The sequence below is a fragment of the Primulina tabacum genome, chromosome 13, assembly GCF_025594145.1.
Source record: "Primulina tabacum isolate GXHZ01 chromosome 13, ASM2559414v2, whole genome shotgun sequence".
NCBI classification, from domain to species: Eukaryota; Viridiplantae; Streptophyta; class Magnoliopsida; order Lamiales; family Gesneriaceae; genus Primulina; species Primulina tabacum.
The window spans coordinates 36,302,733-36,319,600 of record NC_134562.1 but is presented as its reverse complement, the minus strand read 5'-3'; the positions used below and the strand labels follow the sequence as shown (position 1 = coordinate 36,319,600).

General features: G+C 35.8%; 3 protein-coding genes across 5 annotated transcripts; 2 read left to right on the top strand and 1 right to left on the bottom strand.

Moving 5' to 3' along the window:
- The first annotated feature begins 785 nt into the window (after nucleotides 1-785).
- Nucleotides 786-3,980, top strand: LOC142522183 (WRKY transcription factor 6-like). 2 transcript variants are annotated; one of them, XM_075625352.1, is made up of 5 exons: nucleotides 786-1,313; nucleotides 1,494-1,598; nucleotides 1,749-2,195; nucleotides 2,894-3,007; nucleotides 3,089-3,980. In XM_075625352.1, exons 1-5 carry the CDS (start codon nucleotides 954-956, stop codon nucleotides 3,761-3,763), a joined length of 1,701 nt encoding a protein of 566 aa, XP_075481467.1. In that variant the 5' UTR covers nucleotides 786-953; the 3' UTR covers nucleotides 3,764-3,980. The 2 variants fall into 2 exon arrangements, with proteins under 2 accessions (XP_075481467.1, XP_075481466.1); XM_075625351.1 differs by having other exon boundaries at nucleotides 787-1,313; nucleotides 1,743-2,195.
- Nucleotides 3,981-7,357: 3,377 nt separating this feature from the next.
- Nucleotides 7,358-8,989, top strand: LOC142522656 (uncharacterized). Its single transcript, XM_075626177.1, has 2 exons — nucleotides 7,358-7,847; nucleotides 8,244-8,989. The coding sequence occupies exons 1-2, from the start codon at nucleotides 7,619-7,621 to the stop codon at nucleotides 8,780-8,782; spliced, it is 768 nt and encodes a 255-aa protein (XP_075482292.1). The 5' UTR covers nucleotides 7,358-7,618; the 3' UTR covers nucleotides 8,783-8,989.
- Nucleotides 8,990-13,117: 4,128 nt separating this feature from the next.
- On the bottom strand, nucleotides 13,118-15,973 carry LOC142522739 (transcription factor MYB101-like). Of its 2 annotated transcripts, XM_075626273.1 has the most exons (4): nucleotides 15,011-15,973; nucleotides 14,192-14,933; nucleotides 13,805-13,976; nucleotides 13,118-13,255 (listed from the first exon to the last, which is right to left on the bottom strand). In XM_075626273.1, the coding sequence occupies exons 1-4, from the start codon at nucleotides 15,326-15,328 to the stop codon at nucleotides 13,243-13,245; spliced, it is 1,245 nt and encodes a 414-aa protein (XP_075482388.1). In that variant the 5' UTR covers nucleotides 15,329-15,973; the 3' UTR covers nucleotides 13,118-13,242. The 2 variants fall into 2 exon arrangements, with proteins under 2 accessions (XP_075482388.1, XP_075482387.1); XM_075626272.1 differs by lacking the exon at nucleotides 13,118-13,255 and having other exon boundaries at nucleotides 13,552-13,976.
- Nucleotides 15,974-16,868: the final 895 nt, after the last annotated feature.

Genomic DNA, 16,868 nt, shown 5'->3' with positions numbered 1-16,868 from the left:
TCTCTTATTATAATTTAATTTTTCTTTCTTCCCCTTTGAAACTTTCTCTCTTGTATATGTAATTTTTCTCTCATATTTGACTTTTTTTTTTATAAATTATAGATTAAACAACATGTATTTCAAATAAAGTTGGGTTTTCATCTTTTGCATATTAATTAATGAGTATCTCATGTGAGACGGTCTCACGAATCTTTATCTCTGAGACAGGTCAGTTATACCGATATTCACAATAAAAATAATACTTTTAGCATAAAAGTAATACTTTTTCATGGATGACCCAAATAAGATATCTGTATCACAAAATACGACCCGTGAAACCGTCTTACACAAGTTTTTGCCCACGAATTTAGCTCTTTTAAGTATTTGTGCGACCTTTATTCAAGAAAGATTGGAAGAACTTTGAAGTGAGAAAGTAGAATTATTACATTCAAAACTTGGTGGTTAACAAATGAAGTCACCACCTATTTATATCAATGAACGTCTACAACGGACGCCTAAGATATACTTTTATATATTGGTGGAGATTTAAACTCTAGAAAGTTCTATCATCTACAAAAATCTATATAGTACTTAGGTGAAAAAAAAAATACAAGTACAAAAAGATGATGAATGTTCAAAAAGAGAGAGCCTCTATCGAAACATCATTAATAGAAAATTTGCAATAATAATTGGAGTAAAAAAAATAGTTATATTATCTAACTTCTAATTTATTTACAGTTAATAAAAAATATAGCTTGACCAAATGTAGCAAGAACATGAAGCAAGACCCAAAAATGAAATCCCTTCTATTCAATATGATTCATCCCACAGTAGCTAATTCAACCTTTTCTCCCTCTTTATATTTGGTCTTGGTTCTCTAGTCCCATTCTTCCCATTTTGTAGGCGAGTCCTTTGCTCTGATCTCATTAGACTTGCCATTTCCTCTCCTCATTCTTTCCTTCTTGTTATATATTATGGCCAAAGGAAGTGGACTCTCTTTTGATCCAGATCACAATTCATTGTATCCCTTTCTTCGACCCAACAAAACCCATCACCATTTCTTGCAACTTCATCTTCACGCTGAGACACGCTCTTTTTCTTCATCATCATTCATGGAGCAGGACCAGTCATCGTCTTCACCGCCTCCCACTACTATTCAGTTCCCTGTAAATCTTAACTGCACCACAACCGCTGCTGATCATCACGATAGTCGGGAAGGGAAGAGGAAGATCGTTGATGAGATGGATTTCTTTTCCGACAAGAAAGGCTGCGCCGCCACCGATGATCGTCGTGTTCAAGAGGAGAACACTATAGTCTTGGATTTCAACGTAAACGTACGTTCCAAAAAATAAACGGTTTTTTTGGTACAAAGTGTGTGCTTTTTGAAATGTTTACTGTATTATTTGATACTGTTTTTTGGGTTTTGTCATTTCACGATTCAAATTTATTTTTCAGCTACTAAATTATTATTATTTTTGTGTAAGTTATTGGTTTTTTGTGAATTAATTACACAGACAGGTTTGCACCTTCTTACTGCTGGGAATACTGGTAGTGATGAGTCTATCGTGGACGATGGTTTATCTTCCACCTTGGAGGACAAGAAAGCTAAAACCAGTGAGGTATGCGACGAAAAAAAGTTTCTGAACTGAAAATAATGATTTCTATCGCACAAATTTTAATGAAAGTATAAACTTTGTCACGGGATTTTTCGCAACGAATCTTTGATTGTTGTTTAAAATGAAACTCTTGATATTGTCACTCAGCAACAGCTGACAGTTCTACAAGCCGAGCTAGAAAGAATGAATTCTGAGAATCGCCGTTTGAAGGACATGTTAAATCAAGTAACAAACAATTACAATGGCCTTCAGATGCACATGATTACACTTATGCAGCAAAAGCCAATTGATCACAACGGAGGTTCTGCAGCGGAACACAAAAATGAGAGTGGGAATGGACTCATGGTCCCTAGACAGTTCATAGATCTTGGGCTGGCGGTTTCGAACGACACATATGAGGCATCCTTGTCATCATCCGAGGGGCGGATTGGCCGTGATCCGCCAACGGAGAGTGATAAGGAAATGGGCGGAGGAGAGGATCAAAGCGTTGAGAACAAGGTTCCTAGGCTAACCCCCTCCTCTAAAAGCGTTGATCAAGCTACCGAGGCCACCATGAGGAAGGCTCGTGTTTCAGTCCGGGCTCGATCTGAGGCTCCTATGGTATGTATATGTAACACTCGATTCAATAGTCTTTGTAGAATCTATACCAGGCTTGACAAAATCTATTAAAACATAAAATTATCATTTCACTTTCCACTATTTCGAATTTTCGAGATCGGTGGCATTGACATGATATAAAAGCAAGATGGACTGGGTTCAAGACACCTTAAAACTCGATTGTGGATCCTTGCTGCCCAATATTCGGTAACACACCGAGCTTCCACGATCCAATATCTGGCTTACACATGAGTCTTCTTATATAAATCGTTAAGGAGTTCTAAACTTGAGCTTTGGGATGATGACATCGTAGTCGAGCACAAAATTCAATGAATTTAATTCCCGTCAAGACGTGTCCGAGTCAAAATTTGTCAGTCTCCCAAACTTTTCTTTCACATTTAATAAAATATTGTCTAAGATGGTCCAGGACCACGCTTTCTGGCAAGAATTTCCTCGATAGCAACTTGAATCATCTGTCTTAACCACTGCAGATTTATGATTTAATAATTGAATCCCAAACTAGTTCTATTAGACTGTAAGACAACTCAATCTACATGTATTCTTTACACATTAATGTGCAAGTTGTTCTGTTCATTCGACTTCTCTCGATACAGATAACTTGAGGTTGTTTTCCATTTCTCTTTGGTTTTTATTTTAATGCGCATGTAGTAAAATAAATTTTGGTTTATATGTTTGAGTAGATCACTGATGGATGTCAATGGCGAAAATACGGACAAAAAATGGCTAAGGGAAACCCATGCCCTCGAGCATATTATCGTTGCACCATGGCCGCTGGTTGCCCCGTACGAAAACAAGTAATGCTTGCTTCTTCTCTCCCTTAAATCAAATTAACGTATTTCCTTGGTCTCATCTCCTGTTCCATTAAATGATTCTAGGTTCAAAGATGCGCCGAGGATAGAAGTATCCTCATAACAACGTACGAAGGTAACCACAACCACCCATTGCCACCAGCCGCGATGGCTATGGCCTCAACAACGTCCTCAGCAGCAAGAATGCTACTCTCAGGTTCAATGCCTAGTGCCGATGGCTTAATAAACCCGAATTTTTTGGCAAGAACGCTCCTTCCTTGTTCCTCGAACATGGCGACTATATCTGCATCCGCGCCCTTTCCGACCGTTACATTAGACCTCACACAATCCCCTAATCCATTTCCAAGAACACCTTCGAACCAATTCTCGATCCCATTCCAAAATCCACCTCAAAACATGTCTGGAAACGGGAATCCGGCTGCTGCCCTTCTGCCACAAATCTTAGGCCAAGCATTATACAACCAGTCCAAGTTTGCGGGCCTACAAATATCGCAAGACCTTGAAGGGACTCATCAAATTTCTTCTCCGCTTCAAGTGATGCAGCATCAAGGGCAGCAAACTCAGTTGACAGAGAGCGTAAATGCTATCGCAAATGATCCGAATTTCACTACTGCATTAGCTGCTGCCATTTCTTCGATCATCGGGGGCCCATATCAAGAAAATGGGAGTAGCATTAATGCCGATAGCAATGGCAATGGAAACAACAAAATCAACTCATCGAGTGATTTTCCAGTCAACTGATGATCAAAGCAATAGAGTTTTGAAATAAACATTTGATCTTCTTATATATTTTTTTGTTTTGTTTTGTTTTGTTTTTACATATAGATGGGTATAATGATATAATACAATATTCTTTCTTTCATGTTTCGAATAATTGTTGACAGCCAAATTGTTGTTCAATGTAGACAAAAAATGAAAAGAAAAATAATGGAGAAGAGATGTGTTTGTTTTTGTATGGATTCGGAAAAGTATTTTTTGTGTAGTAGATCTTGTCAATGCTCTTTGTATTATCATATGCTTGAAGACAAAACAAGGAAATAGCATAAAATGAGATGAAAATCAGTTAAAGCCAGTTTCTTGGTTATTACATTTGAAAAAATTAAGAATATTTTTGAAACATGGACAAAATTTTAAGAATTTAAAGCTTGTTATTATTATTTTTGAAATGACAAGTATTTCATTAAACTGAGTCAACTAGACTAACATCAGAAATAAAAGAAAGCGAAGGCGCAACTCAGCCTTTAAAATTTGATATAGAACCTATTGTCCTAGCCAAAGCGTGAGCGCACAACTTGGTTCACCCTAGCAAATTAAACAAATAAACAAGATTGAAATCTCTCGAAAAGGGATTTACAATCTAAAACAATTCATTAAACCCAAACTTGATGAATCAAAAACTGAAAGATTTAAAGCATCAACGTTTCTGTTTTTCTCTTGCTAATTCCGTCGTATTGGATGGGTTGCTATCCTTTTCAAGTAATATTCATCCTAAAGTCAAGAAAGGAGCCCATGAATAATTTAATCGAATTTTGGGTTATATGCAATGATAATTATGCCTTCAAATTCATATTCAAATCAAATTTTTTTCTTCCAAATCAAATCCTCTTGTCAAAGTACAACGTAAGAGATTTTTTGATTTGTTGTCCCATTAGAATTTGTTTCTAGCATGTTGGCACATTATTATGACTAAGATTGCTTATGAGAAAGATCATAAAAATTACTATGATATCGTTTTGAGTAGGTCTCTTGTGAGACGGTCTCATGAATCTTTATCTGTAAGATGAATCAACCCTACCGATATTCACAACATTGTGAATAAAGTAATACTCTTAGCATAAAAAGTAATACTTTTTCATGGATGACCCAAATAACAGATCTGTCTCACAAAATACGACCCATGAGACCGCCTCACACAAGTTTTTGCTTTTTTTTTTCAAACGAAAAACTGGTCTTTTAACTAAATTCATCCAATTTACTTATCTTTTAACTCAGCTTCTTTGGATTTGACGACTAATTTTCGAATAAATTTTTACACATGGACGGAATTCAAATGGTGAATCAAATGATCTAAATCCTCTCTTTTATATATCGGCAATTTTGAATTTTGTTGATTTCGTATTTTAGTTCCAAAATGAATTTCATAGTTCATATTTTAATCCTTTCAAAAAAAAAAAATTAATTAATTTGTTTTAAACACTTTTTGAAATGAAGTTATTTTAAATCAATCTCAAATCAATCATTCCGCTCAAATCAGATAGAGTTTGGAAAAAAAATTCAGAATTTACATTCTTAATGCTGGCCAAATAAAAAAATTCTCACATGAAAACTCTTATAAGATGGTATTATGTGTTAACTTTGTGACACATATATTGTATATCAAAATATTAATTCTAGTGTAGATATGAATCCGGTCAACACCTCCGACGGATAGAGATCTATGAGACCATCTGACAATTATCATATTTATGAATCTGGGTGGGCTTTAATTATTATTTAATAAAAAAATTAAATTCATAAAAAATATGAAAAGTCGTTTATCTTCACTCATAGATCCATTATTCATACAACTAGAATTACGATAACTGATAAAAATGCTTTTTATTAGGAAAAATTTTAACTTCTAAAGAAATGTCTTTTTATTTAGTTTTACTAAATATACAATTTCTCCAATAATTCTAAATAAGCAAAAAAAAAAAAAATTTAATCGTAACATAAAAACACCATTGTTTTTAGATGACCTTTTCCGTACTGTCGTACATGTCTTTTTAATTAAATACAATGGATTATATTAAAATTTAAATTGATGCTCGATGTTTCGGCAATTCCCGAATTAAATTTCATCTATTACAAGTTGATTTCACTAACTAAAAAAACCGATATGAAATTAAGGAAGATTTTAGCATTATTTATTTTTTGAACTTATTTTTTTTCCTCGTTGTCCAAAAACATTATGCTATATTTTAAATGAATATATTATTTCTAAATATATTCCGACATGATTTAATATCTACAACGATGATTTTACTTTTTTCTAAATAAAATCAATATACATTCAAATGCTCCAAAATATTTCTCCAAATCTCAAAACCACTACCAAACAAACCCAAAAAAAGTTTTTCGTTTAAACTTTAAAAGGGTTTTTTTTAGTCAATTATATCGCCCCTTGTTCGTGTACAGCCCACTATGACCCTAATTAATATCATATAATATATATTTATCTATATAATATATATTTTATATATGTTATATATATTTAGTCAATTATATCGCCCCTTGTTCGTTGGATCATTGAATTATTTTTTAAAAAAAATATTCTCCCATAAATAACCAATAACAATAATATTTTATTTTCGGCAAAAACTTGTGTGAGACGGTCTCACGGATTGTATTTTGTGAGACAGATCTCTTATTTGGGTCATCCATGAAAAAATATTATTTTTTATGCTAAGATTATTATTTTTTATTGTGAATATCGGTAAGATTGACTCATCTCATAGATCATGACCTACTCTTTCTTTTCACTGCGGGGTGGAATGATTCACAGTATATATAGAAAGTAACCCTTTAATTTGGGGAAAGAGTTGCATTAAATTGGAGCTGGTAATATATATATATATATATATATATTGGAAGGACGCAGCTCTTTTAATTTCTGGTCCACACAGAAATCGCAAGTTCGATCTTATTTTTATGGCATTTAATTTTTGTGGTTGACTTTTATTTGAGAGTAAACTAATTAACCTCCCACCAACTTTATATATTCACTAGTTATTATGTACGATTGATATCATGTGATCAATTTTAATAAGATAGAATAGATATATCAATTTAGAGTTCACACAACTTTTTATGCACGGCAAATACTCATCTATTAATGTGTTAATATCGCGGTTTTCAAAGATAGCGCATGGGATTTCATCATCGTAAGAAATTGTTTTTTTTTTAATTGTTTCTTAAATAAGTAAATACGAAAATATCTGGAAAAAGCTAATATGTATAAAATAATTTTTATCTAGATAAATATATTAGTCAGTCATAACTCACAATATTGAATTTCTAGAACTATTTTACTCGATCGAGGATGTTTTTGAAAAAAAACATTTCGATCGAGTATTTTAATTAATATTAAAAATTTTATATAACCCTTTTCTGAATAAAAATTTATTCATGGCAAATTTAATATGGCATTTTCTACATAATACTTTATCTTCTACATCAAAACTTCCGCAATTGGAGTTTCCCAAAATCCTGATCCGAACACTACTTTTTCACTGAATCTTTCTCAACATACTGTCACTGGCAATGCTTCGGTAGGTTGTAAAGTGAAAGCCTTTGCATGTGTTTTGATTGACTTTGAATCAGTCTTATTTAATACTATCATTCTCATTTAATGCTCCGAGCACCTCCGCCACTTCCCATCTGTTTAACGCGTCACATTTCCATGCATGCACACTCTCTGCATTAATGGCGGCGTAGAAAATATTGTGTAAACTTATCTATCATTGGTACTTTCTCATTCCTATATATACTGATATGTTCCAGTAATGCCGAGCATCCACAGTGAAGTGAGAGTTCTAAGCTTAAACATTTTAAGCAATGGGGTTCTTCTCACGGAAATGGGTGCATGCGTTGGTGCTTTTGCTTGCGATTATCTTGAATTTGAGCGCAAATGCCTTCGGTGATAAGAAGCTTGAAAAGGATGATTGGAGAGGTGACGATTGTAGATTCAGTAGGAGAGGGTGCTTAGGGAGAGGAGGATTGAGCGGTTCACGAGGCGGCCGTGGGCTAGGAGGAGTCGGAGGGCTTGGTGGAGGAGCTGGAGGGGGTTTTGGAGGAGGTCGAGGTCCCGGTGGAGGGCTGGGAGTAGGAGTTGGTGGTGGCGGCGGTCTAGGAGGTGGTTCTGGTCATGGTGGAGGTTTTGGCGCTGGCGGAGGTGTTGGAGGAGGCGTTGGCGGAGGTGGCGGGTTCGGTGGTGGTGGAGGAGGTGGAGTGGGAGGTGGTTCTGGTCATGGCGGAGGATTTGGAGCGGGCGGGGGTGTCGGAGGAGGCGGAGGTGTTGGAGGAGGCGTTGGCGGAGGTGGCGGGTTCGGTGGTGGTGGAGGTGGTGGAGTGGGTGGTGGTTCTGGTCATGGCGGAGGATTTGGAGCAGGCGGAGGAGTTGGAGGTGGTGGAGGTGTTGGAGGAGGCGTTGGCGGAGGTGGAGGATTCGGTGGTGGTGGAGGAGGCGGTGTTGGAGGTGGTTCTGGTCATGGCGGAGGTTTTGGAGCGGGCGGGGGTGTTGGAGGAGGTGGAGGTGTTGGAGGAGGAGGTGGAGGATTTGGTGGCGGTGGAGGAGGTGGAGTGGGAGGTGGTTCTGGTCATGGCGGAGGTTTTGGAGCGGGTGGGGGTGTTGGTGGCGGTGGAGGTGTTGGAGGTGGTGGAGGATTCGGTGGTGGTGGAGGAGGTGGAGTGGGAGGTGGTTCTGGTCATGGCGGAGGATTTGGAGCGGGCGGGGGTGTTGGAGGCGGTGGAGGTGTTGGAGGAGGCGTTGGCGGAGGTGGAGGATTTGGCGGTGGTGGAGGAGGGGGTGTCGGTGGTGGTTCCGGACATGGAGGAGGTTTTGGAGCTGGTGGAGGCGTTGGTGGCGGTGGTGGTCTTGGAGGAGGTTCAGGAGGCGGTGGTGGATTTGGAGGTGGTGGCGGTTTTGGGGTTGGAGTTGGCGTTGGTGTAGGAGTGGGAGTCGGAGCAGGGAAAGGTTCTGGTGGTGGAATCGGACACTAACCACTGCGTATTGTTAGAGTTTTCTAATGTGTAATTGATACAAACCAAATTAACGTATTGCTTTCTTAACTAAAATATAAAAAGAAAGCTTAATTAATATATATCAAGAAAAGAAATACTGTTTCCTGCAATTTCCTCAAAGCTCAATAAATTATGTTTCGAGAAACTGATTATTATTAAATCTTAAACAACGTAAGTTTTCTGCGATGTTTTTTTCAATGAATCCATCCTTTACAGTGATGTCCATGTCCGAAACTCAGAGTAAACTTGCCCATATTTAATTTGGTCTTCATTTTTTCCAAGTTTTCATTCCGCAATCATCTTTATAAAAACAAAATATTAAAAAAAAGATACTTAGATGAAATTTTTTTAAGAAGATAAGCTATCAATATTGGATGTGCACATGCTAATGCAACACAAATCACGCTAGTCAATTAAATCAGACGAACTCACTCAATAATACGTTGATAGAAAAAATCAAAATCATAACTACTGATCAAATATTTACTAACTCCAAAAATTTAGACATGGCTATATATATATGGTGGAATATTTGACATTAACGAATACACAAGTAGGACAGTTTTATTTGAATAAAACATTGCAAGAAATTTCAAAGCATATACACAAGGATGGCGCTGGACATTTCCAAGAGGGGTTTTTAAAAATAATTAATCAATTAAAAAAATTTAAATAAAGATATAACGAATAATCACAAAATAATAGAGCTTGACATTTACTATTTTTGACATATATTTATAAAAAAAATGATCCTTAAATATAATTTTAATAAAATATAATTTAAAAAATTAACTAGGAATAAAATTACTCGAGAATTAGGTCTTATATATATTAAGGTGTTATAGTTTTAATCATGTATCATTTGTCTAATCAATTATAGTCACGTAACTATGTTTCGCCAATCAATTTGTGTCATTCTAATTAAATTCATGTAATTGATTGACTAATTTCATTGTTAATTTTTTATTATCAATTTGTTAAAGATGTATGCAAATGGCTAGAGATTTTTTTGATCGTTCAATAATAAAAATTTAAAATTATATTAGTTATTTAATTACACGATTTAGACGAAAACGAGCTAAAATTGAAATATAGTTACACAGCTATCTATAATTAATTCAATAAAAGATACAAGACTAAAAATATCAAACACCAATATATACAAGACTAAAATTGAAATTTTTTCTATAAACAAATTATAAGGCAAAATTTGGTAATGATAGAAGCACAAGAACCTATAACTAAGGACACCACCAGTGCTCTTATGATATGATTAAGCATTGTATTCTTCACACTTATATCATATCTTCATAGTATTTACTTGATAGACATAACCTGTCTTCCTAAATATGCTAACTTTTTTGGGAGGATGTGGTAGTTTTCGTCAATCAATCTTCTTGGCTAGCTGGTCAATTCAAATAAAGTTAAATTCACTACCATATTATATTCAATCTATAAATTCTCTTCTTTATGGTTCTAGGCATTTGAATTAAACTGCAGATGTTGTGATCGATTACCATTCATTTACTTGAGTTTGCTGCTGAAGTTTAATTAAACTTGTCTTTGGCTTCATGGCTGCTCTTGTGATACGATAAAGCATAATGCCCTTTTCACTTGTTTCCTGTCTTCGTGAATTTCTTGATAGATATTGTCAACCAGATTTTCATGGCCAAATGATCAGACAAGGATAAAGTCACTACCACATTGGGTGCAGAAATTCGATCTCTTATTTGTGACTCTAGATTTTCTGCTCGATCATAAATGTTATAATTGATTACCATTCGGTTTATTGATATGTCAAAATCTGTTGTGAAGTGTATGTTTTTTATTTTTTATTTTTACATTCTTTATCGATTCTTTTTGTCAAGCTTTGCAGTTTTCTATTGATTTTGCTCATTTCCAAATTTACTCAATAATAGAGGGAAGAAATTAGATTCATGGTTGAAAGAGATGGTTCTGCAAAAGGAATTGTCTGAAGCCATTTCACTTCTTTTTTGGATCTCATTCATTATGCCCATGTCAAGGTACTATATAAGTGAAGACCCGGATCTTTTCATGTTAGATGTCTTGAGGAAGAAACCGTATAAAATGATTTGTGTCTCTTTTCAGTATGGAGTAAGCTGTGTTAAGTTACATGGGTCGATGTCAATGGGAGCAAGCGACGCTGCTATCACAAAATTTACTGAGGACCCTGATTGCCGAATTTTTCTAATGAGCTGCTTGAAAGCAGGGTTTTCTTGATGGACCCTTAGCTTGGTGGAATCCTGCTGTGGAGCGGCAGGCTCAGGACCGAATACATAGAATAGGACAATATAAACCAATCAGGTGAGACGATGATTCATGCATTATTCTCTAGCTACTTTCCGTAATTCATTGGACCCAATATATGTTTTCACGGTAATATTTATTTGCCGATTATTTTACTTTATTTATTGTTTGTTTTCAGAATTGTGAGATTTGTCTTTGAAAACACTATCGATCGAGGAGAAGATATTGAAGCTGCAGGAAAAGAAGGAATTAGTTTTTGAAGTGTAAGGTTTATTTATCTCTCAAATTCTGCATTGGTGTTGAAATGTATGAACTATAAATGTGTAAAGTGGAATAATGGAATCATGACGTTGACGTTGTCCGGACACCAAATGAAATTGAACAGTAAGCAAGAGCGCAAGTCACATAATTCAGATGGAAAACCTTTCTCAGATTTTGAAAGATCAGAAACAATGCGCGCGCATTAAGAAACTTTTTATCCTTACTGAACTTAAAGTACGGGTACAATAAAGGTTTATATGTAAACTCTATTCCAGGTGCACTGATTATGTTGAAACTGTTGATACTTTCCTGGAAAATTCTCTTGTATTACCTATTAACGTTCATACATATTCAGCTCCACAATTAGAGCAAGATGATGATATCTCTTATGAAAATGATCATACCATGATCAGAAGCAACGAAGAAGGAAAGAAAAAATCTCATAGGAATAATCATATCAATGGGATAGATGATTGATTGGAGTACATTTGCTTCATAATCAAAGGAGATGATCTGTCGTAATTCTTAAATTAAGGGATTGTAATCTTAGTTTCTACATTTATCTCCCATTAAATCCTCTCAATATATGCATATAATAGAAGTTGTAAACCTCATTTTAGTGGCTCAAGTTGAATATTGGAAAGCAAAATCATACATCGTGTATTTCTTAAAATTATTCTTTACCTTTTTTATTAGACTCTACAGACTCTACCAGACACCAGTGATTTTCAATTTATCTGAGTTTTTGTGTTTTGGCTGTGGTGTGGTGACCTGGCTATTTTCTGCAGGACAGTGAGTGGATCGACGGATCTGTTTGGACAAACTAACAGAAGCTGATATGAAATTTTTATTTGTGACTTGAAACCGGTCTTTGTCACGGACTACCATTTTTTGGATTGTATCATGCATGTCACACTATGATGTGTGTGCGAATAACTGTATCATGCATTTTGTATCTCGCACCATGTTGTGTAAAGGGAAAAACATTTGTAAGAGATGTGAGGAAATAACCTGAAACTGATAGTCTTATGCTAAGGGGTGTTATTATTCGGGCATGGTCTAACTGATAATCAAGCTTCGCAGGCAATTAAAAGTATATTGTTTTTTAAACTCGACCCAACTCGAGTGCCCCTTGAGTTAGATCTAGGATGTGGTAGGAGCCGCCATCTAACGAAGGGCGTAGAATCACAAATTGGGACATTTTAAGAACCAATGATGTCTTGATGTTACCAGGAAGCTTGGTACATATCGGTGAGGGAACAAAACCTCGTAAATTAAGTAGACATGCCTTCAGGGTGGGATAGTACTCCAATGTGAAGCACAGTATTGATACCTCAAAACATATATCTCCATAGATTTTTCCCTTCATGCAAACTTAGTGAGGACTAGATAATGGGCTTAAATTCTGGTGTCATCAGGTAAATGCTCCCGACCACAGAGAGCCATGCATTTAATCAAGGGAACTTTGTTGAGTTAATATATCTTTGAATGTAAAAAATTAATGTTTTCTTTTTTAAAAAAAGAGAATAAATTTTTTAAATTTTTGTTAGTGGTAAGGAGTAGAAAACGTGTTTGGCTATGCATGCCTTCTTCTGTTTTCTCATGTGATATATAAATTGGTGAAAATTGAGCTCTATAAATCATTATTTCCTCGTAAAATGATTCCCATTGAATTTGGATGATGGGTGATATTTTGAAGCCGATTTTTCGGGCTTTTGGGGCCGCATGACATACTAAAAATACATCATATAGAACGTGAAATCTGCTTCGCTCACCCATTTCATACCTTCAACTGTTTATTGCTTTTCTATGATAAGCCATACCATTTCTATTTATTATAATACAAATGGATAAATAAAAGTTTGCTTGTGAAGCTTGCCATAATGATGGGATACGTACGTGACGATCCCTCAGCTTGAAGACCTAAAAATAAGGAAAATTAGTATATACCCCCGAACTCACAAAAAAATAAATAATATTTATATAATTTTCGGATTAGTTTTTTCTAAAAATAGCGAAGTAGGCCCTGTAGACTGCTAAATATAAATGCAGCTTTATTTTGCGAGATTGCGGAATAAAGATTCAACTAAATATAAAGTATGCAAGTTACGAATGTGACATTTTTGGTTTTCAAAATTTGACTATTGATCCAAATAATACTCGTAGATTGATTGAGGGTTTGATAATGGAAATCAGAATATGCATGCTAATCGGTTGGAAATAGTAGTCGACTACAAATCTATCTTCCTTTTCTATCATATGTTCGATTAGATATTGCATCAAGTAAGTCTAGAATTTATGACATTAATCTCGTATCAAATGTTTTCTCACACATATTATAGCACAAACAAAATCCATCCATCTGAATTGATTTCCCATTTTTAGTAAATGCTAGGCATGTTACTCCAAAGGCAATGCCCAAAGTTCCTTTCTTGTTCTGCTAGTCCGGGGGAGGGTGAATCCGGGTTGTACCTTGAATCTTCGTGGTTTGCACCAGGTGTCAAATTAGAGGGTACGTGATGCCCATTTTCTTCATTCCAATCCGGAATCGGAACAGCCAGTGGGAAATTATCGAGAAGATTGAATAACAAATCATCCTCTGCACCATTGATCACGTCATCTTCTGCGCCTTTGTTTTCAATACCTGAAACAGTCGAACCAAGTAGTGCTGACATGCATGCAAAATGAAAATGTTGGAACAATATTTGCCTTTAAAGTTTTGAATAGGTTTTCGAGTAATAATCGCTGAACAAGAGTGGGGATTTGATTAGACTTGAAAGATCAAAGTTATAACAATTATTCATTTGCTTAGTACGATGGAATAAAAATAATATAACTTGAGTAATACTTAATTCGTACCTTCAAAACTATAATCTGATTGTTCATGCAAATTTCCAACTACAGCTCCTTCAATATTGTTCCATGCAGATTTCCCTTCAAATTTATCCTTCAAAGCTTCAGATTCCTCTATTAAATCCTCCAACAAACCACTGTTTTTACTTCTCGAAAACGCTGTCTCCATTTCATTACATCGTTCAACATCATCACTTGAAAAAAGCTCCGGCGTCGCCTGGTTATGCGGCACCGTTGATTGGATTAAAGGAAGCTCTAAAACCCCTATGCTAGTGTTGCATGTATTATTACCATTGATGCCGAAGTTGAGAGATTCGCACTCGAGACTTGAAGGCATTTGAAGTGAATTCGGAAAACCTTGATTATAAAAAGGTTGTGCGGTTAATGAAGATGGCGACGACGACGAGTTTGAGGCCGTCAACGATAGGGACAAACCACCATCGTCGCGAAAAGGCCTCAACTCGTTGCTGGTACAGGGAGTGTTGGCATGGTTGTAATGATGAGGATGGACGACTGAAACTGCTGGAACAGACTTAAACGTATCCAAGAAAAGTAAGGGGGTTTGGTTAATAGGGTTAGTTGATGATAAGTGCAAAAGGGATGACAATGAAGGTTGGGGTACCGATGAAGCGTTGAGATGATGATCTTCTCGATGATCTTGCGGATAGATTGGTAATCCGGAACGTTGTCGTCTCTTGAACCTCGTGTTCCAGTAATTCTTTATTTCATTATCCGTTCTGCCAGGAAGCTATAATGAAGAAGAAACAAATGAGTCTAATTGAGAAAGAAGAGTGAGTGGAATCGGTCATCTCTGAATTTAAGTACCTGAGCAGCCATGCGAGCCCATTTGTTACCAAGTTTAGCATGAAGTTCAACAATGAGTCGTTCTTCTTCCGCAGAAAAGGCGCCTTTCTTGAGATTAGGCCTCAAATGATTCGCCCATCGAAGCCTACAGCTCTTTCCACATCTCATCAACCCTGAATTCCTTTGAACTGCATTCCAATTCCCTTCACCGTGCTTCTTAACGTACTCGACCAAAATCGTATCTTCGGATACGGTCCACGGACCTTTCTTCAACGCGTTCCTGTTATTTATGGCTGTTGAAGAAGACTTCCTTGAGCATGAGGAACCATTAGTGGCCATCAAGATTTTTTCTTCTCCCTTTTTTTATTTTGCTAAATTGGAAAGAGATGATAAATGAAAGAAGAAAAAATTTATGGTGTTTCAATTGACTAGGAGAAATGAACTTTTGTCTTAAAATTTCTATAAACTAGCGTTTGATGCAAGAAAAATGGGAAGAAATGTTGATGAAACAAGCAAAAGGGTAGGCTGATTTACTCGAGAACTTGCGAACTTTTCTAAATATCCCTTCTAAATTTTTATAGATTGTGTATAATTTACGCAAGACAATGGATGGAAATGATGAAACAAGGCAAAAGGCTACGTTAATTTACTCAAGAAATAGTTAAAATTTGTTCCCCTCATGTTTATAAACTTGTGTTCTAATATGTAAGAGAACGGTGTAAAGATAGTAAGAAATGGAGGTTTGGAGAGGAAAAAGGAAGACGAAATGTGTGTGAAAAGTGGAGTTTGGAGGAGAATGGAGGCCGTGTGAGCTAGAGTGAGATGAGATTTTATAGGTGGAAGCTCGCGTTTCGGCCCGGGTTGAATGCCCCTCCATTGGAAATTAATGTAAAGCAACACTTTTACATCAAGAACGTGAAATTAATTGTCACATATCTATACTATTAACAAAACAGGAGGAGAGTCAAATAGTAACTATCTTAAGCTTTTTTTAAAAAAAAAAAATTCCAAAATTGTCTTTTATGCATTTATTTAGTGTAATAGAGTGTGCTTGAATTTTCATATTTTATAATTATAAAAAATAATCATATTTAATTTAATTTGTAAAATATTATAATCAAATCAAGAACTTGAGAACAAATCGTGTGCCATACATAATTTTCACGCACAGTGCATCCACATACGATTGAGTGCATGTTTTTCATGAACACGGTTCCCTCCTTAATTTTGGACACGGTGACCGACGTGTGTTGTCTACATGAGATTCTAGTAAAAATTTGTGTGTATCACAATTTCCAGCCCCCGAATTAATCTAATTCTTTTATTAAAAAAATAATATCCAAGTTTAATATAAAGATTGCGGTTGGAAAAAATGCTCACCCAAAATGATTTTCTCTTATGAAATAAAATCAGCTTGCTAACTAAACTCTATCATCAGTAATGTGAGAACAGATCAAACTACAGGCATCAAATAGTCGACAGCTTTCGCTTAAGAAACAACGATCTCGAATACACTATGGATGAATGCAATACATAATTGATATGAGATTTTTTTGAAGAGTGCCGCTTACAAATTTATTGTTCTGATCCTCTTTCTTATTTTAACTGAAGAACACTTCTATAAAACACAAATTCAGTGGAGCAAGGAACTCTTGCTGCAAGTCTTTCGTTCAACATAGTAGTATACAAGTAGTATAGACTTCTAAGACTAAACGCTAATGTACTTGGTGATACCTCGAGTGAGACACCAGCTTTGGGGTGATAATATAGAATGCAGAATAAAAGCTGGTGCGACTAACTCAGAACCTCGAAATTTCACCAAATTTCCAGGGTGCCACTGCTATAGAATCATCAATCAAGAACAGGGAATGTAGAGTCG